Below are 25,904 nucleotides of genomic sequence, written 5' to 3'. Positions count from 1 at the left end.
CACCACGGAGATCTCTTACTGGGTCCCTTAGGTTTGGTAGGACTTCCAAGCTCCATAAACACTAAGTGAGCATGAGCCAGCACCTAGGTGGCCCCTCCCTCCCAAGCAGTGAGACCTGCAGGGCCAGCACAGACTGGCAATAGGGCTGTTGGGGATGGGAACCCCACAAGAACCCCAAAGCCAGACCCTTGGACCTCACTTCCACCTAAGAGGCCCAGCTGTGTCCCCTCACAAGAGGGTCATGTCAGCAGTTCCAGGAGTTTGCTACCTTACAGCTCTGGGAGTTGGGGTACCATGTGCCCCTAGGATGCTACGGGAGTCTGGTCCACAAAATCACCCAGAACCTGGCATCTACCCCTGCTCTCTTACATAGGGGACAAGCTGCTGACGACAGACAAAGGGGCAGTGGCACCAATACTAAAGACTTCCCTTCTCTGAGGTACACTAGGAAAGGAGATTCGGCCAACTCCAGGTGGCACCGTCCACCCCGTGAGGTTGGGTCTTTAGCCCCTGTGCTGGCCACTGGCAGGATGCATCTCAGAGTGTCAGGGCTGCAGAAGCCCTGCGGGCCCAGCCAGCTCTGCACATGGTCAGCCATCAGGAGATCAGAGAGTAGGTGCTCCCAGGGGGACCCCAGGAATGAGTCGGCCCACAGGGGTGCCCAAAAGCAGGCAGGAGCCCACCCAGGACTCTGCTCTGCAGCTGCTGGAGCCCCCAGAGAGGGAGCAGGGTAAGATGACCCTGACATCGGGCAGGGTACTCGCAGGGCTGTCTGGGCCAGCCTGGGGCAGCCTCAGTGAGTGCCACATGGTGGGTTGGTCGTGTGCTGTGACTTCACATAGCCAGCACTGTCTTGGCTGACACCAAGCTCCAAATACTCGTTACAAAGGGACCCTGGGACCTAGCAGCTTCTCGGGCCATACCAACACGTTTATTGAGTGTGTGCAGCACTAGCTGGGCTCCCTGGGCACACAGCCCTCAATCTGGATCTCCGCCGGCCAGCCATGGTACCTGTTCTTGGCACCGTCAGAGTGGTTGATCTGTGTGAGGGAAGAAGAAGAGTCCCATTACTCACTAAGCCAGCAGATGGACAGAGGCTTAGCCTGGGTGATCCCTGAGCAAAGGGACAGGACAAAGCCACCTCCTGGAGTGGGCTCCACTGGACTAGGGGGGCAGCTGAGTCCCCCCATGTGATTCTGGGTTTTGGGGGGGGGTTTTTGGCATTTTGAGACAAAGTCTCTCTATGCAGTTCAGACTGGACGTGAACTCACTGTGTAGCCCAAACTGGCCTCGAACTCACAGTGATCCTCCTGCCTCAGCCTCCCAAGGGCTGGGATTATGGGTGTGCACCACACCTGGCTCCTGTATCATGATTCTCAATGACATCAGAATGAGGCCTCAGACTTTCTGTGACAATGGTGATGTTCCTGCTGCCAGCCACACTAAGCTAGGAAACGTGGAGGGAGGATCAGCAGATAAAATTCTCTTTAATTTTAATAAATTAAAATGCATATGCAAATTTGGCTGCCCCTATCCACGGTGGAAAACACAGCTGTGGGTTTTGGTTTTCAGATCTGAGAGCAGGATGGATCTTTCTTCTCCTTGAATCTTTAAAAAGATTTTAGTTTTTACTAATCCAGATTTGCAGTGACCTCCTCATGGAAGCTGGGATATGCAGGTAAACTCATCTTTGTTCTCTTTGCATTCCCCTCCATAGCTCATGTTTTCAGAGGACATTAGAGTCTGCTGTGTAATGTATGTGCTTTCACACGCAAGGTGAACCCCGTGTAGAGAACCAACTCCTCTGGGTACTAAGCGCCTTCGCCTAGCGTTTCAGTGAAATGGTGCATCTGCTTTGGGGTTCAGTTCTACTGAGATACGATTGCACCCTTAAGGCCCAGTGTGGTGGTGCACACCCATAACCCCAGCACTCTGGGAGGCTGAGGCAGGAGGATCAGAAGTTCAAGTCCAGCAGGGGCAATTTAGCGAGATTCTGTCTCAAAAACTCCAAAAGGGCTGGGCGTGTACCGCAGTGCACAGCTCCAGATCCAGTGCCAGTGCCACGTGGTTACGCAGAGCAGCAGGACGCGCCGCTGCCCCTCTGGTCAGTCCCCAGGCATTTCCTCACCTGACGAGGACCCGCAGACCCATGAGCAGCCATCCTGCCCCTGTCCCTGAGGGCCGCATACCCTGGAGATCACACAGGAGTCTCCCCTGCGTTAACCTGTGTGCTTGGCTTTTGTCACCAGCCATGAGGTCTGGAGGCTCATCCCAGGGTGGCGAGGGCGGAGGAAGACCCCAAGGCTCGGCTCACCCGCGCTTTGGCACCGTGGCTGTGTCTGGTAGACTCTGATGCTGCTTCTGAGCCCAGGGCCAGGGTGAAGGTGCCCCACTGTCTCGGTGGGGGCCCGAGGGTGCCCACCGGCGCCCAAGTTCATTGCCCTAACTGCGAGGAATGGCCCCGAGTGCCACCATCGCGCGTCTCATCCACAGCCAAGGCAGACAGCTTCTTGGCACCACAGCTGCCCCAGGGCAGGGTGGGGCAGCCTCTCCTGCCCACTCCCATTAGCCTTCTTCCCAACACTAAGCATCACAACCGTCCAGGCAGTTCTGCCCAATGCAGAGGCTCTGAGGAAACATTTACTCCAGCCCAGTCAGCGCTGTGGCCACTGTGAACTATGTGCTTCTTACTGTCAGGCTGTGAGAGTTCTGTACACAGCACATTCATAACCCAGCACTGAGGAGGCTGAGGCAGGAGGGTCTCCAGGAGTTCAAGGCCAGCCTGCACTGCACAGTGAAGCCCTGCCTCGAAAAAAGAGGGGAGAAGGGAGAGGGGAGAAGGGAGGGGGAGAGGGGAGAGGAAGAAAGAAGGAAGCAAGGAAGAGTTCGGTTTGTATTCTGAACCCAGGTCTGTTATTTCCAGGTATTCACTCTCTATGCGCTGTTTACTCCGCAGTGTTCTTTGGGGCAGAAAAGCCTTTAATTTTGACAAGGACCAGTCTGTCTACTTCCCCTGTGTCGTTACTGGTTCCATCTCTAGGAAAGTGCTGGCTGGTCCCAGGTCACACAGATCTGGTCTGCTTTCCCGGGATCTGAATGTCCCCGCGGTGAGGCCCAGGTATGCAGTCCATGCTGCGTTAACCTTTGTATCTGTTTGGTTTACACACAGACTCCGTCTTTCCCGGCACCATTTCCTGAAGAGTCTGTCCCTGTCTCACTGAACGGTCTCACTGCCCTGTTGCAAGTCAAGGCTGGCCGTGAACTCACAGTGATAAGCCCGCCTCAGCCTCCTGAGGTCTGGGGTGCAGGTGTGTGCCACCGTGCCGGGCTAACCCTGGTGTTTCACAGAACACTCTGGCACTGACCTCCCCTTTCCTACAGGCAAGGGTCCCAGGTCCCGAGAGGTCACACTGCCGGCCCCAGAGCACAGAGCCAGGGCATCCTGACCACCTCAGGCTGTGCTACATGTCCTAGGAGGCTGGGGACCTGGGGCTTCCCAGCTGGCCTGTGGGGTGCTGCCCATGGCACAGCAACTGGGCCTGAGGAATGCTCCACAGGACAGGTGCATGCCCGGCAAACCTGACCACGGCCTTTCATGCTGGGCTCCCTTTGACCTGTACGGCTCCGGGCATCAGAGGCCAGGGCACTCCCATCTGGTCCCTACAGCACAGCCAGAGGCTACAGTAGGTGAGGAGCAGCCCAGGCAGGGCCCTGGGAAACCACCTGACCCATCCTGCACCACAGTGGACTTTGTGTGAGGACAGCCACAGTCTGACCCCAGTGCCTCTCGAAGGCCACAGGTCTCACCTCCCCTAGTCCCCATCCTCCACCTCACCAGGTCAGGCTGCTCCATCCATTCCTGCTGGCCCTGTGACCAGACCCAGGGCCCAGCATCCAAGTCCAGCCCGAAGTGATCGGGTGTCCCCCATGGAACTGGGCACTCACTGCACAGCCCGAAATCTACTGCCTGCTCCTGAACCTGCTGTCTTCTGCCGGCTTGAGAGGCTGCAGTGAAGGCCCCAGAGGTGTCCACTGCCCGCCTCTACCAAACTCTGCTGGACCTCACGGCCACTTGGGAGTTCACAGAGTAGGACGCTGTACTTTTGTGCCTTTACTTTGACAATGGGGAGGGGTGCAATCAACCACAGGGCAGGTCACTACAACAGCGCCAGGAGCTTGGGGTCTGTAATGCCAGCACTCAGGATGTGAGGCAGGAGGGTCCCTGTGAGTTTGAGACCAGCACGGGCTACACAGTGGGTTCCAGGCATCTTAGTGAGTTCATGTGAGACTCTGTCTCAAAACAGAAAAACAAGCAATTGAAGAGCCCCACGATGACCAAGCGCTTATTCGGTGCCTGTACCCTTGAGGTCCTCACCTCTGCCAACCTGGGAACTGTCCCCATCCCCAGAGCAGGGGCAGCGAGAGCCTGACCTTCTGTACCAGGGAGTGGCTGGGCCCCACTGTCAGGCAGGGAGGGACCCTGACTCACCTTCTCCCTCGGAAGCCCCGCGGGCAGCTCAAAGCCCCTGGCCGCCAGGAACACCCAGCTGGACCTGAACCTCATGTTCTGGATCTCTTTGCTTCCCAGCGCCTCGATGGCTTTCCTGGCCTCAGCCTTGAGTCTGCGGGTGAAAGGGGGGGTGGTGTAAGGATGGCCCCGGCCCTGCTGTGTCCACTGCTATCCCTAGATGGGTGCCAATGGTAGCTGAAGAGGCAGGAGAGCTGGGGGAGCTGTACCTGCTGACTAACAGTGAGTCCTACTCAGAGCCCCCTTTTGCAACACTGGGGATTGAGAACAGGGCCTTTGAAGTGAGTTGTATCCCTGCCCTCTTTTTTACTCTGAGACAAGGGCTGGCCTCAAACCTGTAGCCCTCCTGCCTCAGCCTCCAGACTGTGCTGGGATGACAGGCCTCACACCCCATCCAGCTGGTTTCAGGCTGGGACCCAGAAGCTTTGCCTTTGATTCTCAAGGCCCTCGTGCTTGGCCTTTGTCCCAGTGAAGGTCGGAAGGGCCTCCAACCCACTGCAGCAAAGTGCGCCGTGAGGGAAGGAAAATGTTCAAGCACTCTGAGGTCAGATATGTTTGGGAAACAGGCCAGCCTGTCCTTTCTGCTCTACACAGACAGAAATGTGTCTTCCTGGGACTGGGTCTCCTGCCTGGAGAGGCTGAGCTGTGTCCTCCCAGTGTGGCTGCTTCCCCTAGCTCTCCACACTCTGGTTAGCGATCAGATGTGAGTTGCCCACCCCACTTGGTCACTGCCTGCCATTCCTCTGCCTTCAAGAAGCCTGGGGCCCACAGTCTTCCTGTCCCCCTCACTCCGGCCCAGGATGAGGCTGGGGAACTCTTGTGGCCGTTCTGTCCCCTCTCACCTGGTGCTTCCGTCGTCTTGGGTCACCATGAGCAGCAGGGACTTTGCAGGTGCGCTCTGAATGAACTGGGTCATGGGTGCTGAGTTATCTGGGGGCCACAGAGAGGCAGTCAGGGTCCTCCCCAGCCACAGGGCCCTGCCCTGCTGCCTCAGCCTCCTCATGTGCACCAATCCCTGACCACCAGGGCTGGGCATGACCAGCAACCATGGCCCTCACACTTCCCACCAATGCTGGGACTGGGCAGGGTGCACTGCATGGACGCCTTACAGGACTATGGGATGAGTGACAGGGACGCCAGAGGACAGGCTCCTTGGAGCTGGACAGCAGCTCCTCAGGAGATGCCTGGGAAAAATCAGACCAGAAGGTACTGTCCGAGTCCTCCAGGCCGGGCCCCGGGGGACATCTCTTTCTCCCCAACGCTGGACAGTGGACCCAGGGCTCTGCATGAGCCAGGTCCACCACCCTTTTTACTGCTCCTGTCATCGCTGTGGTCCTGGCTCTTAGATCACTAAGCTGCCGGGGCTGGGCCTGAACCCGGATGCTACAGTGCATCCTGCAGTGCAGACTGGGGAATCCTGCTCTCTCCTGAGTTGGCGCCTTGATCACCCTCCAGGGTTTGCCCAGGGGTCACAGTCACCTGCACTGTGACAGACACGCGCTCTTACCGCCTGCGTACATATCGAAGGTTCGGGCTGCTATCACCTTCCCGGTCACATCTGCAAGTGACAGACCACGTTTCAGAGTGAGCTCCCAGGGTCAGGGGCATGGCCCAGGGCCCCAAGGGCATGCTGCTGCCCTGTGTCCATCAACAGACAGCTCAGATAGAGCTTGGTCCAGCCATGGGGGAAGAGGACAGGGACAGCCCGGGCAGCTGCTCTGAACTGTCTCTCCCACTGTTCTGCCATCCATGCCGGCTTGCGGGCCACGAGGGCTGCATTCCGGGGAGCTGGGCAGGGACCTCAGTGCTTTCTCCTCCTGGTCCCTCCCTTCCTCTCTCCCTTGGGGTCCCTGCGCTTTTGCAAAGGACCCATCTCCCTGTCTCCTGTTAGCTTCTGTCTTGCTCTCTGACTTATTTATGCCCTTGTCCTCCTGTGAGACAGGCCAGGTGACATTTAAGCTTGAGTCTGGTAAATTTCACTTGACATGATGGTCTCAAGGGGCATCCACTGGCCTACAGGAGACTCAGCTTTGTCATTTTTCATGGCACAGTAGTACTTCACAGTGTACAAACACCACGTTCCTGCTGTCCCTTTACCTGCTGCTGGAGGCAGAGGCCACTTCCAAGCCTCCCCTGTGTGAGATGCACTGCTATCCACCGGGGGCCACTGCACAGGGCACTGTGATTCAGGGTCTTTAGGCAGAGTGATTCTCAACACAGCTCCTCCCTCCGCCCCCTTGGTCCTTCCCGCCCTGACAACAGGGTCCCCGGGGCTCCTGGCCTGGCAGCATTTGGTCTCATGCGCCCAGCCCTGCCGACACTCGCCCTCGCTGCCAGCCTGCCCAGGGACACTGTAGGTAACTCTGTCCCTGAGCTCCCTGGCTCCTCTGCTGGGACCCAAGGGATCTGCCGCCCCTCACAGGATCCAAGGCTTGAGATCCACAGGCCCTCGGTCACAGGGAGGAGACAGGCAGACAGTGTCACCCAGCTATGGGTGGAGGTGGGTAGCAGCCCCGTCCCTGCCCTGGCCCAGCCCGGCTGCTCAGCTGGGCCTGCAGGGCCTCCTCTGCACGGCCTGGGTCTGACTGCACAGCCCTTTACACTCAGCTTTCCGGTCACTTTCTGTTGTCACTGGAGCCACTAAGAGTGTAGAAATAACTGCACAACTGTAAAGTGCACTAAAATACAGCCCTGACAGGACGGGGTCGCAGGGGCCTAAAAACCCAGGGCTGCTGTGAGAATCCCTCTGGGGCCCTGAGGACTCTGGGGAAGGACGCACTGACTCACAGCTGACCACGGCGATGTTGATGCCTCTCCCGATGTTCCCCAGCTTCTCTGCCATGAGCCTGGAACGGGAGCCGAAGTCAGCCCAGCCGCCCTCCTTGCAGGGCTGCGAGCCGCACAGGGCACAGCCCTCCTCCGGCCACTGCTGCAGTGCAGGCAGTGCTGGGAGCCCCAGGGAGGCCCGCCCCTTTCTGCAGACCCCGTCCCCAGCAAAGCCTGCACTGCTGCTACAGCACAGGGGAAAGGCAGCGGTGGGGGTGTGGTGGGCTGGGGGTCTCGCATCCTTCAGCCCGGCTCCCTGCTCACCCTGCCCCTGAGCACCCGCTCTCCACACATAAACACTGCATTCCTGAGAAGTGCCCAGCGGTGATATGGTGTGAGCCCATCCCTGCTGCAGAGCACGAGACACCCGGACAGAAATGGGGAAATCTGTCTGTACCCTCCGGGGCCAGCTCTGTGACACCGCTCAGTCGGGAAAGCTCCATGCAAACTGTGGGGCTCCCAGCCTTCACATGAGAAGAGCATGTTCGTGTGTCTAGGTACACACCCACACACGGGTGCTCCTGTGTACATGCATACACACATAAGCAAAACACAAACATGCACAGGTGTGAAAGAGTTTGTTTTGCCATGAAGCATTAAGGTGGCAAATCAGAAACTAGCACCAAAGATGTGCAGTGGTGAATCGGGGCTTGTAGGGAAGACTCCTCCACGTGCACTTTTCTGATACAGACACGAATTTCCGAACCACATGAAGGAGGGAAATGAGTTAAGAGGTAAAATCTCAGCAGGTAAGGGAGGCTCCTCCGTGTTCAACCAGGGTTGAAGGAGTCACAAAGGGCAGAAGTCCCTCTTCCCCGCTGCCACTGAAGTGCTGCACAGCAGGGCGGCCTGGTGGCCCCAGGCCTGGGTCTCGGTCTCAGGGCCGCACAGGACCAGTGTCTCCTCCAGGTCTGAAGCCTCGGGACCCAGCGAGCCAGGTCTCTGGGAAGCAGCACAGCGGGCAAGAGCGGGCTCTGAGGACAGGCCAGGCCAGGACCCGCATGGGCTAAAGTGATGGAGCTCGTGGTGACCACACTGCTCACATCGGGAGCAGGTGTCTCCAGCTCGCTCTGTCTGAAGTGCAGGTGACAGAGATGTGACACATGATGGGCCACCAAGCACAATGGGGGAAACCCTGCCAGCCAGGCTTCGTGTTCAGCCCTTGGGCAGCTTCTCCCCGTTCACCCATGAGCCAAATGAAGCCAAGGCAGGGGGACATCGCACACATAGCCATATGTGTCCCAGCCTAAGCATAATGCAGGGTGTCCCCACCTACCCTAGGGCCCAGCCCGGTCAGGGCAGACCGGACCCCACCCCCTGGCACCACCCTGGCACTCACAGCTTGTCCTCAAAGCAGATCTTGGCCTGCTTGTCTCTGCCCCCGCCGCTCAGTAACCGGTAGGCGTAGGTGTTGGGGGGACACTGGGTCCAGTGGTCACACTTTTGCCTTCTCGGGGATGGGGCTGCAAGGGACAAGGGCACAGCGTTATCCTCACTGTGACTGATCAGGCACCTGCCAGAAGCTCTCCACGGGTCCCCTGCAGGGGGACTCTGAGGGACTGGTTCCCTGCTCAGCAGATCACAGTCCCCTGCAGAGGCACAGCTCACATCCTTCCTGCGGTTCTCAGGGGTGAGGTGGGGTTGTGCTGCAGGAAGGGAGGTGTGCGGAGCCCCGGCCTGGCAGGAGCCGTGTGTGTGCAGACACGTGTGCAGCCTCTGTCTTTTCACCACTTTACACGCACAAACAGCATATAGCATTCCACAGGCACACACACACACACACACACACACACAGACCCATGTGTGCTCCGTCACCACACCCTCAAGGTGACCCTCTCCTCTCATGGCCAGCTCAGCCCTTCTGCCCAGGGTGCAGGAGTGTGCACCAGGGGTCAGCAAGCCGGGAGGGTGCCTCCTGTCCTCCAAACAGGCAAGAAGACGAGGCTGGAGCTCCTCAACCCTTCCCCATGGGGTGAAAAGCAGGCACAGGCACAGGCTGCCACAGGAGACCGAGTCATCCTGACACCACAGCTGGACAGGGCGCTGCAGGCAGGGCCTGGGTCCCTGAGGGCACAGAGGCCAAAGCTCCCAGCAAGGCGTGAACCAGCGGAAGGCGGCCAGACCATGGAGGATTCACTGGCTCGGCATCACCCACAGAGGACTGAGCTCACATGGGAAAGTCAGTAAGGGCAGCGGCCCCTGTAAGAAGGAGGACAAAGCACACTGCTTCTATCCACAGATTCCGAGAAAATCCTGGGACCAATCTCAGGGTCCTCGCGTCATTAAAGAAGGACACCCCGGGTGGGATGAGGGGAGCCCCACTCAGCACAGTGAAGCGGCCACGGTAAGGAGAGCCCGCATCTAAAGGAGAAAAAGCCCAAGCAGAAACCTTGGGTCTTAGAGAAAAAGCCCAAGCAGAGCCTCCAGGAGGGAAGGGCCTTTGTCCCCGCAGAGGTGAGCGGCCCAGGTCGCCTCCTCCAGGACCAGTGCAGGACAGGACGCCCGCACTCTCCACCTCTGTCCAGCGCAGCCCTTGGAAGCGGAGGGCAGGGGACCGGGCAGCAGGAATCCAGAGGCAGCTGAGGAGAAGAGGGGAGAAGGAATGTTCTCCTGGGTGCTGACAGGCAGGGCTCCGTGAAGACCAGAACTGTAAACCAGTCCCATAAGCTGCAGGATGTAAATGAGCACCCAAAGCCCAGAGTAGCTGTCTCCTCTCTCCCTCCTCCTGCGCTCCCTTCTCTTTCCCCCACCTTCAAATAAATTGTCTTTAAAAAAAGAAAAGAAAGAAATCAAATGACAAGTGTGGGCGAGGCCGCAGGGCAGGAAGACCCTGCTACCCTGCGGTGTGCGTGGGAACCAGCACAGCTGCAGTGCTGATCAGGATGGAGACTGCTCAAGAACTAAAATAAGACATTCCATTTGACACAGCTACTCCCCTTTGGGTGTCTCCCCAAAAGCTAAAGGTGTGTGACGCACACAAACTCTTGTTTATAGCAGCACAATTCATAACAGCTAAGCCCTGGCAGTGACCCAGACATGCACCAAGAGACGAATGGCAAAGAAAATGTGGTACCAAAGCAATGGAGTATTACTTGGCTATGAGTAAGGATAAATTTAGGTATTTGCAAGAAGAGAGTCCCACGTGGAAAATGTAATCAGAAGCGAACCAAATCACACAAATTTCAATAACGTTTCTCACCTCTCATCTGAGCATGGAGACAGGCAGCTTATTAAGGAAGGAAAGAAGGGTCTAGGGATTTAGCTCAGCGGCCTAAGCCCCTGCCTTGCAAGCAGGCAGTCGTGAGTTTGATCCCCGGTACCAATAAAAAGGAAAAAGACCAAAAAAAAAAAAGGAAATGAAGACTGCAAACAGGAGAGAGGGACAGCTCTTCTGTCAGCGGGCAGGGGTGGGAAGGGCAGTGAAATCAGTTTAACATTTAAAATTCACTTTCATGCTATCAGTGGGCAGTTGCAGATGAGGGTCACTGTAGGGTTATTAAGCTTATGAAGAGCGTCAGGACCCACAAACCCTCACCAGGACAAATGCCCTCTCCATGCAGGGGCTCTCAGGCGGCAGTGATTCTTACATTCAACCTGGACCTGAAGGCTTCCTTACTATTTTCCCTGATTTTTTGTGTTGTAGTATGGAACTGAACCAGGGCCCTCACACTGAGCTACACCCCAGGTCCTTTCACAGTAGATTTGGAGCCAAGGCCTAGGTCACCATGTTGCCCAGGCTGGGGTCGGAGCTTGTGACCCTCTTGCCTCAGCGCCCAGGAATCACCAGGGCCAGATCCAGGCTACAGGTTTAAAGTCCTGACCTAGGGTCCTGGAATCCACGTTCTCGAAGGCTCTTCCCATCTGGAGACTGAGACCTGGGTCTGAGTGAGGAAGGTGGTGCCAGGGTTGGGGACCGAGCCGAAGCCTCCAGCACACTGAAGGATGGTGCCCATCTGTGGCCGGGCCTCGCACACAGAAAGGAGGGCCCCATTTCCATGCCGACGGCAGTCTGCATATTCCAATGGCCTCCCATTGAGAGGGAGGTTGAGTCCACACCCACGGGACCAAGAGTAGTATCCAAGCTGGGTCCATTCTGTCTATCAGGGGCACTGACTTCACAGGGGCCTCCGAACATGGTGAAGGCCAGCGTGGGGGACAGAGGTGCTGCATGAGGGGCTTCATCACTGAGACCAAGGCCCAAGTAGAGCGACTTAGAGAGGAAAGCTAGGCTCCGGCTCCTGGCTCGAGGGTCTCGGACAATAGCAGCCTGGACCTGTGACCTCCTAGGAGCTGGGGTAGAGGGTGAGGACCATGGACAGGACTTGGTGACCTGGGGAGGCGGGTCCTGCTCTCAGATCTCATCTAAGCTGACCCCCAACTGGACTCCCCACCCCCACTACAACGGTTCCCCTCCAAACACAGGCCCTGAGCCAGAAGGAGCCCAGACAGCCAGCGAGCCAGGAAGGGGCCACCAAGATCCATGCCGGTCACCACGCCTGCATTGTAGCATCATGGGACACCACTGCCCTGCCCCAAAATCAGGCCCAGCACAAGACAGTCAGCCCCCTGGAGCATGCCTCCCGCCCTGACCCATGGCACTGGCTCCTCCTTAGGCCGGAGGCACGAGTGCAGGCAGTGCTGGTACCAGGACCTTAATAAAGAATACACACAGCAGCCCCCTCTCAGGAGGCTGACGCAGGAGGATGGCCACAACTTCAGGGCCAGTCTGGGCTACACAGAGAGCTCAAGGCCAGCCGGCCAGAGGTGCATAGTGAGATCCTGGCTAAAAAAAAGCCCCCAAAACAAAATCAGCTGCTTCAGGCACAGTAGCTCCTATAATGCTCCTTTTCCTCCATAAAATGAGCAGCTTCCATAAAAATTTTCTAAGCATTTCACAGCTGTTCAATTTTACATGAGTTAATTTTTTATGCTCTATTAAAAATCTACAGACAGCAATTTCCAACAAGCTATTAGCAGTGGTTCAGCTGCCGGTTTCCGGTGCTCCAAAGGCTTCTGGTCTAATTTTACCATCGCCCTTGTGCTCCACTCAGGTGAAATTCAAACCAGCAGTCTCCCACAGTGCATCTGGCTCATCCAGTTTCTCCGCAGAATTTCCTACTTTACCCCTGGGCTCCAGCCTGTTCCCGTCTGAGGTGAAGGGTGGACCTCAGCCACATGGGTAGGCGCAATGCACGGGTCAACACTTGAGGAATTAATAAATCAGTGTGCTTGCATGAGGGGTCTTTCCCACAGTGACAACACGGCCTTCTGGGAATGGGTGTGACAAAATAACTTTGCTACCAGAGAATAAAGAGCACGGTGACCCTTAGAGAGGCACCACATGGGGCCAGGAGGAGGACTGTCACGGGGGCCCTCTGCAAGAACCTTGATCTCAGCTTCTGGGTTTGTGGGGCAGGCATTTCTCTGGTTGACCAGCTGCCCTGGCCATGGCGATGTCACAGCCACTGTAGGGCCCGGACACTGCCCTGGGAAGCAGGCCAGAGAGCATCGCCTCCTGGACGCTGCCCTCCACCCACTCTCCGATGGCATCTGGTGTCTGCTCTGCAGGACAAGAGAGCTGGTTCCGGCCTCCTATGCACGCCTGCCTGTGCCTGAGAGGCAGCACAAGAGAAGCCCGGGCTCACATGCCAGCTGACACAGGGGCCACCGGGTGACAGAGGGGCTGCAGACTGAGATGCTCTTCAGGGTATTTATCGCAAACTCATTCGAGGTGCCTGACATTTCTTCCAAGTCCTTTCCAAAGTAACAGCTGCTTTGCACATGGCTTTCAAGATGTTCAATCTCTTAGATTTTATTTTGAGACGGGGTCTCCGTACAGAGCCCAGGCTGGCCTTCAACTTGTGCTGATCCTCCTGCCTCAGCCTCTAAGTGTTAAGATTACAGCTGTGCACCCCAGCTCCTGTCTCCCTGCTTTAGAAAACTTAATGTGCCTCCAGAATGGGGGACCTGGACCTGCCTAGGTTTTGACCCGGGGCCTCCAGAGATCCTAGGGCGGGCAGGCTGCAGGTTTGGGGTCACATCCCATGCTCACCTTTGAGGACAGGCTTCTCCCCGATGCTCCGCACCATGTGGACGGTGCTGGACAGATGCACGTCAGGAATGAGCTCTGTCACCAGGTACCCAGAGTACCAGGCACAGAGGGAGGCGAGGACCAAGAGCAAGGCCTTCAGGGCGCCTGGAGACAGAGGACAGAGGCACCAGACAGCTGTCAGCAGAGACCCTAAGTGCACGCACGACAGATGAGGAAAGGAAGGGTTTTGCAAAGCAGTGGAGAGGTAGGAGGTGGGCTCCTACACATCCAGCCAAGCCTCCAGGAGTGTGACCCAAGCAGAAGTGACTGCTCCATGTTAGCGCAGGACGGAGCCAGGGGGCCAAAGTCTCGGGCAGCAGGCACGGCACTCCTGACATAAAGAATGTGTATGACCAGGCGAGTCCAGCACAGGGGACAGGAAGGGAGAAGACAGGCTCTTGCATGGGTGGGGGCTGGCCCACGGGCTGTCCTCAGCTCCTTGCTGCCTCCAGTCACTTGGAAAGACAGGCAAGGGAAGGTCAGCCGAGAAACAGACACTCAGGGCTTTCCTGACTGGTCTAACCACTGTACCCAGCTACCCTCCAAACTCCCCATCCCTGGAAAAGCATGAGGCACTGTCCTCTTCACTTGTCACAGCTTCCCGAACTCCTATTCTGCCACAGATGCTCCAGCTGGAGCAGTCCTGTCTGGCAGATGCCCAGGACATCTGCTGGGAAAGGGGCTGATGGGGGGCCCTGGCCCGACCTAACCCAAGTCTGTGCTCCAGGCAGCTGTCACACCCACTCCCCCAAGCACCCAGAAGGAGCAGGGGACAAACAGGGAGAGCCTCCTAGCCCCATTCTGGCCTGAACCCCCATTTCCAGGCCCAGTCTAACAGGAAGTTGCCCTGCTGAATTCCCTATCTGAATTGCCTGGCAGGTTCTGGCCAGACCCCTCCCCCACCACTGGGGGTTTGGAGGGCCCACTCACCTGCAGCCCTGAGGCTCATCTTTCAGGTGCCTCTCCTCACCACCCCCAGGCACCTGCCAGAACCTCAGCCTCACTGAGGCATAGGGAGGGAACAAGGGAGAGAATCTGCCCTCATTCTCCCCAGGTCAGTCTGCAGGGAAGGGACGGGCCGCTTACAGGGAGCTGCCAGGTGGGGACAGGCCAGGCTAGAGCCAGTGGCTGGGCAGGTTTGGGCAGGGCCATATCCGGGGCTCACCCTGGAGCTCAGGTCATGCGCCACACAGGCCCTTTACCATCAGGCTGTCCTGGTATAGGGCTGAAGATGCCCTGAGAAGCCCAGGTGAGAAAAAGACCCGGAGGCGCCATGATGCCAGGAGTACCTGCATTGCCAACCAATGTCCCCCAAGAGGGAACGGCTGGGGAAGGAAGCTTGATGGAGCCTTTGACCTCTTCCCCACCTCAGAATCCCGTTCCCTGGCCGCCGCTCCATGGCCCTTTGATCCATGTAGGACAGCTCGGAGTCCATGTGCTGTGGACACAGCCAGCCACACGGGGCTCCCCGCCCTCCTCTGCTGAGGGGAAGTTGGACGCTTCTGTCGGGGGTGAGGGCAGGGTCCTGGGGCAGGTCCCAGACCCAGAGGGCATCTGACATCTAGACCCCAGCAGGACGGCCAGAGCTGGCCATCTGGGACACAGTTTCAGTGCAAACACTCCTAGGGTTTTATTGTGCTCTAAGCCGATGTGGTCAGGGCCATTTCAAGCTACAAGAGGAAGTCTGGGCTCCAGGGGAACCTGTCTTCCTGCCAAGTGAGGTCCCCAATCTAGCAAGATCCTGCCCAGCAGGCGCTCCATGGGCTCTGCCAGGTCCTCTCTCCCCAGGAGCCCAAGGATTGCCCATGAAGCCCTGCACCCTGGGCTTGCTGGGGACTGATTTTATGGTGGCTGTAACCCTCCTTCCACAGCCCTATCCCTGCTGAGATGTCCTGTGGAGAGTCCTGCCTCCTGTAGGTAACACAGCTGCCATCCTCTGGTTCACACCACTCACGTCCTCCTAAACTTCAGAGGCCAGAAGGCAGGACTCGGCTAGGGTCTCAGAAATGTACCGCACCCGGCCGAGGCGTGGCCCGTCTTGTCCCTACAACTAAACTGCCCTCTGGCATCCTGTGAACCTTTCTCCAGCCGTGCCTGCCTGTGGCTAAGACTGGGAAACTGGGAAACTGAGTCCCAACTTTCTACACCAAGAATTTTACCTGTGTCATTAGCTCACCTAGTCTCAGAAGGGGGCTTTCAGCCTTCTGAGTTTGTTTGTATCTTTAAACAGTTTCGGTACTAAAACGCACAACACACAGTGAACCTGCTCCCTAAATTCCCTTTATTGACCTCCAGCATGGTGCCATCTTGTAAGAGGAGAGAACAGCGCCTGTTACACATTAACTCACTATAGTCCTTCCACCCTGCCTGACAGCCACCCCGGGGCCTCTTGCCTCTGCAAACTTGGCTTCTCAGCCCGCCTGACACATTAGGAGTCTTAGGGTCTCTGCCTCAGGGAGCAGTTTTGCTCCCACAGCTGAGCACCCTCAGGTTGAGAGCAAGCCCGGCAGAATGCTCACATCCATCCATCTGTCCAACCACGGACTCGTAGGCTGCTTCCACTTCCTGGATAAACCTGCCACGGAGAAACATCTCTGGGACACCGTACTTCAGTGCTGTGGGACACACACTGGCAGGCGGGGCTCCCAGGTCACAAGGCAGCCTTGGTCTTAGCTGCCTCCTGGACCCGCCAGCCACCCCCAGGGCCACTTACCCACGCGCTTGTCAGCATTGCTGTGTGCCTGGGGCATCAGACATAGCCATCTCTGTGGAGGTGAGGTGATCCCTCCTCAGGGTGCTGATTTGTATAACTGGTGATGAAAAATGCCAATCACCTCTTTCTGATCTTGTCTGCCTTTTTCACAGCATCTTGAGGGGACACCCAGCCCAGTCCATTGCCTGTGTTTGAATGGAGTTATTTCTGTTGTTGTTGAGCGGCACACGTTCTTGGCGTACTCTGCACAGTCATTCCTCCTCCATGCTGAGCGAGTCCTTTCAGGTTTGTGCTCCCCCACGCCCCGGGAGGTGAGGTCCCTGGCACGCAAACATGGGGATCAGGGCCTGATTCAATCCGAGACAACCGAGCTACAGAGAGCAAACCACACGCTCTTCTGACCACGGGACCCACGTCCCAGCACAGCAGTCCCCAAGGAAGGCAGGCAACTACAAGTGCACCTGAAACGAGGAAAGCCTGCGTGGAGAAGGCGTGGACTTGGGTGGGCCCAGCACGGCCCTAGGTGGATCACTGCGTTACAGGGTACGTGATCGCCATGTGTGAACACACTGACCAGAGCCCGAACGCGGCACCACTGTCCACCATGCTGACAGCCTGAGAACAGCCTGATCCCTGGGCTTCAGGAGCTGGACTCGCAATCCTTTTCTGATCCACACAGCAGGGAAGACACTGGAATGGCCTCAGAATGGTGACATGAAATCTTGAGTGTCATGAAGTCCCTCAGACAGAGACCAAGGATTCCAATAGGACCCTGTGGCCGCAAGGGTATTCTTCCCAGAGTGCCCCACTGCTTGAACCCCAGGACATCCCCAGTGTCCACTACTGTCACAGTAGAAGCTTCGAACGTTGCCCAGCCACCTCAGAACACCTTGCCTCATAAAAGGCTGTCACCTTCTGAAAAAGAATTAAGATTCAGCTTCTTAACTGCACTGCCCTCCAATGTCTAGGGGTTCCTGGACATCACGTTTTATTTTCCAGTCCCTTGGAGGTGGCCAGCTTTATTTGCCGGGGGTTCACCTCACTGTATCAATTTGATGGCTTTAAGAAATGCCCAGGGGTGAGCAAGGGAAATTGGTGGGTGTGTCTGGGGCTCCTCTCTTGAGGTGTTCCCTGTGGTTCACCCTGCACCACATAGGGAACAGAGCAGCTCTGCCCCACCACTCTGCCACCCTAAGGATTCTGTCTTAGAGCCAGCAGCCATGGACCAAGTCCCCTGAAACTGTGAGGCACATTACCCTTTCCCCCAGAAGTCATGGGTGCTGGCGCTGCACCCCCGTGACAGCAAAGCCGACCGATACACACTGTCTCAACATCTCCTGCTCTTTCTTTGCTTCTGTTGCACCTGTTTCTCTGTGCTGTGCCCTGGAGCTTCTCTATCTTACAATCAGGTCGCTCTGTTAGGAACGTGCTTGGGAAGCCGGCCCGATGGTACATACCTGGAATCCCAGCACTCAACAGCCAGGGGCAGGAGTATCACTGCAAGTTCAAGGCCAGCCTGAACAGGGTTACCCTTTCTCAAAACAACAGACAAAACAAAGCCAGAAACCCCTGCTCCTTGGGAAGTTTTCTGGTTCCTGCAGGAAGTCCTCCCTCGGCTGGCTCAAATTTCCCTCATCATCCCCAGCGAGCCACCAGCCTGGGTCCTACTGCTCCAAGGACAACCGAAGGCTCTGAAGCTTTTTCTGGCCCCAGCCCAAGGGTTTCCTGGTTGGTCTATGGCTTGTACTGAGCACTGTGTTGGAAACAAGAAGCAACTTCTCCAGAAATAATTTGTGTTTGTTTTGCTAGCAGGCCAGGTCTATACCATTCTGGGCAGTCTCTGGGGGGGCCTAGGAACTGATTCTAGGCAATCACTCACCTGACCGTGTGTGGTTAGGTCATGCTTTGGGGAAAAATAGCCCAGGTCACCTGAGCAGCTTTTCCACTACAGATCTGCAGGAGGACAGACCCTCTCCAAACCTGAAGCTCGAACACCCAGAGCGTCTGAGGAGAGGGACAGGGAACCCAGGTCCCCCAGAGGACCTGTACGACCCAGTCCTGTGATTGCTCTGAGATAGGATCTGGCTACGTTGCTAAGGGGCACAGGCTGGACTGCAACCTGGGGTCCTCCTGCCTCAGCCTCTCACAGTGCTGAGTTCACAGGCGTGCACTACCACACCTAATGTGAAACAATACAGTTAATACTTTTGGATTCCACTTTTCAGTTTTAAATGCATGAACTGGGAGTTCTCTTTCTTGGAAGATGGGAGGGGGGACGCACGGAACACACTAAGGCAAACAACATCCAACCTGTGCCGCTTTGTGTCAGACTCAGGTAAAGAGCAACTCGCCCTCCCTCCCTCACAGCTGTCAGGTATCCAGTGCCTCTGCTGAGTGGAGGTGACTTCATTCAGAGCCTCGCCCAGTCATAACTAGAAGGTTGCATAAAGCACTGCAGATACCTGGACAGCTGGCTGGCAGGGCTGACTATGCAGGGACCTTTGGACTCTGAGGGCTGACAGGAGCTTTCAGAGCCAGAAACCAGAACACAGCAGCTCCAAGAAGATACAGATCTTTGCCCAAGCCATTCCGTGTGCTAAGTGTGTAGTGGGTGCCGACTGGACCAAAGCACACACCATGAACAAGGCAGATGGCAGCCAGGCACATCCGGCCAATGTCAGGTTCGAGGGAGGCTCGGCCAGGGGCCAGCGGCAGGTGGCTCGGTGCAGCGGTGCACAGGTCCCATGCAACACAAGGGCTTGAGTGCATTCAGGGATGCCAAGCCCATCAGGACAGGCTTGTGTGGTGCCACAGGCAGACACCACTGGGGCTGGGGGCCATCAAGAGTCCAGAATGGAGACAGAAAGACTGTAGACCACAGGGCAGAGGGGGGAGGCTGAGGCAGTGAGATCTTCCAGCTCTGTGTCCTCAGCCAGAACCCACAGCAGATTCCATGCAGCACTGAGGTGGACGGAGGAGAAGCCCGTGCTTGGGACCCCTGCTGGCAGGACCCACAGTTAGTCTAGAATCCCTGAGATAGAACTCGAACAACAGAAGCTGCCTGGGCTGTGCTGACAGTAGAAGCCAGTCCACCAAGGACAGGGCTGCAGAGGGAGGGACACTCCCAGCCCACTATAACTGTACACAGACCCAGTCACAAAGGTGCCATTCCAGACCAATCAGAAACTTTCCATATCCCTCTCTTCATTTATAGCTGGTGTTCTAAGCAGGGCCAATCATATGTTCTTGATCATTCTCATTTGCATTTGGGCGCAACCAATCCAGAGACACTTGCTGATTCTTTATCTACCTATGACAGGGAACAGGTGTTTAGGATACCAGGGGCCTGGCAAGAGCCCCCGAACCCATGTACTGATTGACCCTTTCCTCCTTCCAACAGGAGGACAGACAGCTACCTCATGGCTTCCTTATTTCAGCTCCAGGGAGCACTAAAATCCGGTTTCTGAGCCGCATGGCCGGGGGGGGGGGGTGAATACAGCTGGGCTTGCACCAGGGCCTGGTTCCAAGCTTCCAGACATGCTCCTTGCTGTGTGCCAAGATGGCCCTGACAGCCTCTCCACAGGCCTTCTGATGGTGCCCACGTGTCACTGCAGAAAACCCTCACCAACCTGGAGGCTGTGGGTGGAGTAGGGTGACTGGCAGAGACCAAGGGCCTGCTCTGCCTGGGCTGCAGATATCTGCCCCAGAGCGGGTGGGGGAAGCATCCCAGCTTCAGAACAGCTCGGCGGCCTGTGCCTCAAATGCTTCTCAGATGACTTCGCGGTGCCCTGTCACACTGGGTCAGAGATGGGGGCAGGATCAGCAGGCTGAATTCCAGCAGGACTGAGGTGGGTGGCTTTCGGAGGTAACAGTCTATGGGAAGAAGGCATCCAGCAGCCATGCTGGCAGTCCTGGTACGTGATGAGGTCCCCTGCCAGGAGCCCGGGGCAGCATGGTCACCAGGCAGCCACAACACACACAGGAGCCTTCACAGCACCCGGCCACTGGACTGGACCCTGGTCTGTAACATCCCGGCCATGCTTCTGCAGCCCTGGGACATGACCCCAAGTCTCTGCAATAGAATCCAATCTTGAGGTCCCAAGTCCTCCCTGGGCAACGAAAGGTGGTATTCGTGGGTCCCCACTCTTTCCCTTCTCTTGGCCTCACCATCCCCTGGAACCCATGCCTTCACCCCAACTGGAACACGCCCCGCATGAAAAGCAACACCGGCCCAGGCCCAGGTCCCCCTTCTCCAATGCTGCCTTCACTCTCCAGAGCCACTTCTGTGGGCCGCACCCCATGAGATTAGGGGGAGGAGAGCACGAGGCTGCCAGAGCTGAGCCAGAGTGGCTGCTCTGATTGTCATCTCACAGGGCCCCTCCTGCCTCACCCTCAAGACAGCTGGGCAGTGCTGCTGAGCTATGGGTGTCTCTGAGCCTGACTTGCAGGGCTACAGGGGAGGCTGGGCCCTCACCCCAGCGGGCCCTGTGCTATGCAGGAAGAGACATAGGGAAGGTTCTAGAAGGCTGTGGTGTAGCGAGCATCCCCAAGGGCACGGTCCTTACTCAGCGCTGCCACTGTGGCTGGCTCTGAAGTAAACTGGGCAGAAAGGGGTAGGGCTGCGGCGCTGTGTCAGGAGCCTCACTAGGAAACCAGGCGGAAGACGAGAACACGTGATCCTCAGGCGCGCCCCGCACCCTTCATGCCATAACCGGCACCCAGGAACCCTTCCCTGTCCCGGGTGTGACTCTGGGTCCCAGACTGGCCTGGCCATGGCAGGTACATCCCTAACCTAACCTTGACCTGAGGCCCTTCTGGCGCCCTCCCCCTTGTGCCGTTGGTTGGTGCCTCTCCAAATCACCCTCTACCTGCCCCCACCCCTGGCCCCCATGCCACCCCGACGCCCCTCCCAGCACCCTCATGCCACTACTCTCACCACCTCTGCCTCTGCAGCTCTGGGGTCCCTGCACCCCTCCAAGCATGTCCTGCCCCATGCCTCAGCTCTGCCCCGCCTCTGGCCACGCCCTTCCGCCGCCCCCTCCCCCACATCCTGGTCTTGGCTTTGGCCCCCTCTGGTGGAGGAGTCCTGGCTTCTTCTGTGTTCCTCTGGCATTAGGTTGTCCACTCTCATTAAAAACCACTGCCAGAAAGGCCTGTTCTGTAATTCGTCATCCCCCCCCCCACCTCAGTGACCTGTGTGCTATGTTAACGTTTGTTCCCCTTTTAAGAGGCAAATGATGCTGTGTCAACCATTGATCCCTTTATGAGAGACAAATATTCTCAGAATTGGCAGACTGAGGGCTATGAATTGCCTAACCACCCACTGTGAAATGCCTCTTACCTCAAGCAAAAGGGAACATAGTGATGTTTCTCATCACTATGTACTTAATGATCAATGAGTTAATCATAAATGAACTATAAAAATCAGTCAAAATTCTCAGTTGCACAGCTTTGCAAATTCCATCTGCACTGTGTCGCGGGGCTAGCTAAAATAAAAGCTCTTCTTTTAAAAAAGACATCTTCCCCCCCAAAGAAAGTAATAAGCACTAAGGAGTAATAAAATCCAAGATGTGTAAATTTTGTTGTAAAAAAGAGAGGGAAAAAAAAAAGAAAGAAAAAGAGCTCTAACGGATATAACAGCAAGTGTGTTTGGGGGTGTTAAATAGCTGACTTTATCAATGTTTTTGGAACATTGAACACAGCTGTTTGCAGTCTCCCTGTTTGAATGTCCACCTTGTGTTCTTTGATACTGTGATTTGAGGAACTATTTTCAAGAAGATAGTGTGTAATCTACTAGCAGGTGATTTCTTACTGTTATGTTTTTTGTTTTGTTTTGTTTTGTTTTGTTTTGTTTTGTTTTGTTTTGTAGTTCTGTATTGCGTGTACCCTTACGCCGCTTTGGTTTGTTTTGTGTTTTTCTCTTTTTCCTCTTAAAAAAAAAAAAAAAAAAAAAAGACGTCTTGCCCCATTTGTCATCCTGGGGGTCTTGCCCTGTTTTTCATCATGGGGCCTTGTGTTTTGAGTGGAGTACAACAGTCTCACTGTGAAATACAAAGGAGGGCTTGCAGGTGGCACCTCAGTGCAGAGGCCCCAGGTCCCATCCCAGCACCATTCTGAGAAACTGGCTACCACACTGAGAAGAAACCATGAGTGTTACAACTGAAACATGCAGATGCCTCTAACATAGCCAGGGGCATGTGTCACATATCCACAGATGAAGTGTGCCCAAATCCCACGGTGGGTATTCCACCTGTTTAATCTGCTAAGTGTTGTCTGCATGTTCAAATGGCCTCCATACCCACGGGACCAAGAGCAGTGTCCAGCCCCGTGTCCATTCTGTCTCTCAGGGGCACTGACTTCATAGGGGCCTCCGAACATGGTGAAGGCCAGCGTGGGGGACAGAGGTGCTGCATGAGGGGCTTCGTCACTGAGACCAAGGCCCAAGTGGAGCAGCTCGGGGAGGGAAGCTGGGCTCCGGCTCCTGGCTCTAGAGTCTCGGACAATAGCCGTCTGGACCTGTGACCTCCTAGGAGCTGGGGTCGAGGGTGAGGACCATGGACAGGACTTGGTGACCTGGGGAGGCGGGTCCTGCTCTCAGATCTCATCTAAGCTGACCCCCAACTGGACTCCCCACCCCCACTACAACGGTTCCCCTCCAAACACAGGCCCTGAGCCAGAAGGAGCCCAGACACAGCCAGCGAGCCAGGAAGGGGCCACCAAGATCCATGCCGGTCACCACGCCTGCATTGTAGCATCATGGGACACCACTGCCCTGCCCCAAAATCAGGCCCAGCACAAGACAGTCAGCCCCCTGGAGCATGCCTCCCGCCCTGACCCATGGCACTGGCTCCTCCTTAGGCCGGAGGCACGAGTGCAGGCAGTGCTGGCACCAGGACCTTAATAAAGAATACACACAGCAGCCCCCTCTCAGGAGGCTGACGCAGGAGGATGGCCACAACTTCAGGGCCAGTCTGGGCTACACAGAGAGCTCAAGGCCAGCTGGCCAGAGGTGCATAGTGAGATCCTGGCTCCAAAAAAAACCCCATAAACAAAACAAGCAGCTTCAGGCACAGTAGCTCCTATAATGCTCCTTTTCCTCCATAAAACAAGCAGCTTCATAAGAGTTTTCTAAGCATTTCACAGCTGTTCAACTTTGCATGATTTAATTTTTTATGCTCCATTAAAAATCTACAGGCAGCAACTTCCAATTTTTAGCAGGGGTTCAGCTGACGGCTTCCCTGGTGCCCTGAAGGCTTCTGGTCTACTTCTACGATCACACTTGTGCCCCACTCAGGTGAAATTCAAACCAGCAGTCTCCCACAGTGCATCTGGCTCATGCAGTTTCTCTGTTGCGTTTCCTACTTGACCCCTGAGCTCCAGCCTGATCCCCTCGGATGTGAAGGTCAGACCTGGACCACATGGGCCGGCGCAGGGCATGGGTCAACACCTGAGAAATTAATAAATCAGTGGGCTTCAGGGACGGGTGTTTCCTACTGCGGTAACACGGCCTTCTGGGAATGGGTGTGATAAAATAACTTTGCTACCAGAGAATAAAGACTACCGTGACCCTTAGAGAGGGTCCAAGACGGGAACTGTGACGGAACCCCTCTGCCAGGATCTTGATCTTAGCCTCTGGAACTGTGATGCAGGCCAGCTGACCTGGCCATGGCATTGTCATGCCCACTGCAGGGACTGGGACACTGCCCTGGGAAACAGGCCAGAGAGCATCACCTCCTGGACACCAACCCCCTCCGGCACTGCAACAGTGTCTACTGTCTGCTCTGAGGGATGTGAGAGCTGCCCCCCGCCAACAGGGATGCCTGTGCCCTGTGAGGCAGTACAAGAGAAGCCAGGGCTCACATGCCAGCTGACACAGGGGCCACCAGGTGACAGAGGGGCCACCGACAGGCAGTTTCATCTGTCTTTGGCGGCAGACTGAGATGCCCTTTGGGGTATTTATCGGAAACTCCTTCGAGGTGCCTGATATTTCTTCCAAGTCCTTTCCGAGTAACAGCAGCTTCGCAGATGCCTTTCAAGATATTCATTCCTTTAGATTTTACTTTTGAGACAGGGTCTCACTACGGAGTCCAGGCTGGCCTTCAGCTTGTGCTGCTGCTCCTGCCTCAGTCCCCCAGCGCTAGAATTACAGCTGTGCACCCCAGCTCCTGTCCCCCTGCTTTACAAAACAATGTGTCTCCAGAATGGGGGACCTGGACTGGCCTAGTTTTGACTCGGGGCCTCCAGAGATCATGAGGCAGGCAGGCTGCAGATTTGGGGTCACATCCCACTCTCACCTTTGAGGACAGGCTTCTTCCCGATGCTCCGCACCATGTGGACGGCGCTGGACATGCAAGTCGGGAATGAGCTCTGTCACCAGGTACCCGAAGTACCAGGCACAGAGGGAAGCAAGGACCAAGAGCGAGGCCTTCAGGGTGTCTGGAGACAGAGCACAGAGGCACCAGACAGACATCAGTAGAGACCATAAGTGCATGCACTACAGATAAGGAGGGGAGGGTTTTACACAGCGGGGGAGAGGTAGGAGGCGGCTCTTATGCATCCAGCCAAGCCTCCTGGAGTGTGAGTGACCCAGGCCCAGGCAAAAATCACTGCTCTGTGTTAGTGCAGGACAGAGCCTGGTGCCAAAGTCCTGGGGCTGCATCAGGCATGGCAATCCCAGCACAAATGACATGTGTGACCAAGGCAGGCACCAGGTGACTCCCACACAGGGGACAGGAAAGGATAAGGCAGGCTCTGTGCATGGGTGGGGGCGGGCCCTCAGGCTTTCCTCTGCTCCTTGCTGCCTCCAGTCACTTGGAAAGACAGGCAAGGGAAGGTCAGCAGAGAAACAGATGGTCAGGACCTTCCTGACTGCTCTGACCACTGTCCCCAGCTACCTTCCAAACTCCCCATCCCTAAAAAAGCATGAGGCACTGTCTTCTTCATTTGTCCCAGGTTCCCAGACAAGCCCCACCTGGAGCAGCCCTGTCTGGCAGAGGCCCAGGACATCTGCCGGGAAAGGGGCTTGCTGGAGGCCCCTGGCCCGCCCTAACCCAACCCTGTGCTCCAAACCAGCTATCACACCCACTCCCCCAAGTACCCAGAAGGAGCAGGGGGCAAACAGGAAGAACCACCCAGCCCCCTTCTGGCCTGAACCCCCATTTTCAGGCCCAGTCTAACAGGAGGTGGCCCTGCTGAACTTCCCTATCTGAATTGCCTGGCAGGTTCTGGCCAGACCCCTCCCCCACCACTGGGGGGGGGGACCCACTCACCTGCAGCCCTGAGGCGAGTCTTCCAGGCACTGCTCCCCACCACCCCGCAGGCACCTGAAGGAACCTCAGCCTAGCTGAGGCATATGGAGGAGACAAGGGAGGGAACCTGCCCTCACTCTCCCCCAGTCAGTCTGCAGGCAAAGGGCGGGCCACTTACAGGGAACTGCCAGGTGGGGACCAGCCAGGCTGCAGGGCAAGCAGCCAGGCAGGTTTGGGCAGGGCCACCGGGCTTGTCCTGTAGCTCAGGTCATGCACCAAGCAGGCCCTTTTCCCTCAGACTGACCTACCTGTTCCAGGGCTGAAGATGCCCTGAGAAGACCAGCTGAGAAAAAGACTGCCAGGTGCCTTGACGCCAGGAGCACCTGCGTTGCCAACCAATGTCTCCCACCAGGGAACAGCTGGGAAAGGAAGCTTGGCAGAGTCTTTGACCTCCTTCCCCACCTCAGAGTCCTGTGCCTGGGCCAACCCTCCTAGGCA

The 25,904-nt window shown here is 56.5% G+C and overlaps 1 protein-coding gene across 5 annotated transcripts; it reads right to left on the bottom strand.

The window, feature by feature from the left end:
• Nucleotides 1-909: 909 nt before the first annotated feature.
• On the bottom strand, nt 910-25,904 carry LOC100731260 (FAM3 metabolism regulating signaling molecule B). Of its 5 annotated transcripts, none has more exons than XM_063224577.1 (9): nt 25,715-25,904; nt 24,453-24,594; nt 13,407-13,550; nt 8,694-8,817; nt 7,316-7,374; nt 6,036-6,086; nt 5,371-5,458; nt 4,490-4,622; nt 910-1,040 (listed from the first exon to the last, which is right to left on the bottom strand). In XM_063224577.1, exons 2-9 carry the CDS (start codon nt 24,505-24,507, stop codon nt 951-953), a joined length of 744 nt encoding a protein of 247 aa, XP_063080647.1. In that variant the 5' UTR covers nt 24,508-24,594; nt 25,715-25,904; the 3' UTR covers nt 910-950. The 5 variants fall into 5 exon arrangements, with proteins under 5 accessions (XP_063080647.1, XP_013001519.1, XP_013001522.1 ...); XM_013146065.2 differs by lacking the exon at nt 25,715-25,904 and adding an exon at nt 25,428-25,587; XM_013146068.2 differs by lacking the exons at nt 13,407-13,550; nt 25,715-25,904 and adding an exon at nt 25,428-25,586.

This window comes from Cavia porcellus, unplaced genomic scaffold (genome assembly GCF_034190915.1).
Source record: "Cavia porcellus strain 051 isolate PalLab524CR breed Dunkin Hartley unplaced genomic scaffold, mCavPor4.1 scaffold_15, whole genome shotgun sequence".
Taxonomy (NCBI): Eukaryota; Metazoa; Chordata; class Mammalia; order Rodentia; family Caviidae; genus Cavia; species Cavia porcellus.
Note: the sequence above shows the minus strand (reverse complement) of the source record. Positions and strands in the feature narration are given on the sequence as shown.

Bases quoted from the DNA above. Each gene is read 5' to 3' on its own strand.
- LOC100731260 (XM_063224577.1), bottom strand. From the start codon at position 24,507: ATGTCCAGCGCCGTCCACATGGTGCGGAGCATCGGGAAGAAGCCTGTC. The intron at 8,818-13,406 runs GTGAGCATGGGA...TGTCCCTTGCAG, and splicing joins GGAGAAGCCTGTCCTCAAAG to CCCCATCCCCGAGAAGGCAA. The intron at 5,459-6,035 runs GTAAGAGCGCGT...TGTGGCCCCCAG, and splicing joins CTTCGATATGTACGCAGGCG to ATAACTCAGCACCCATGACC.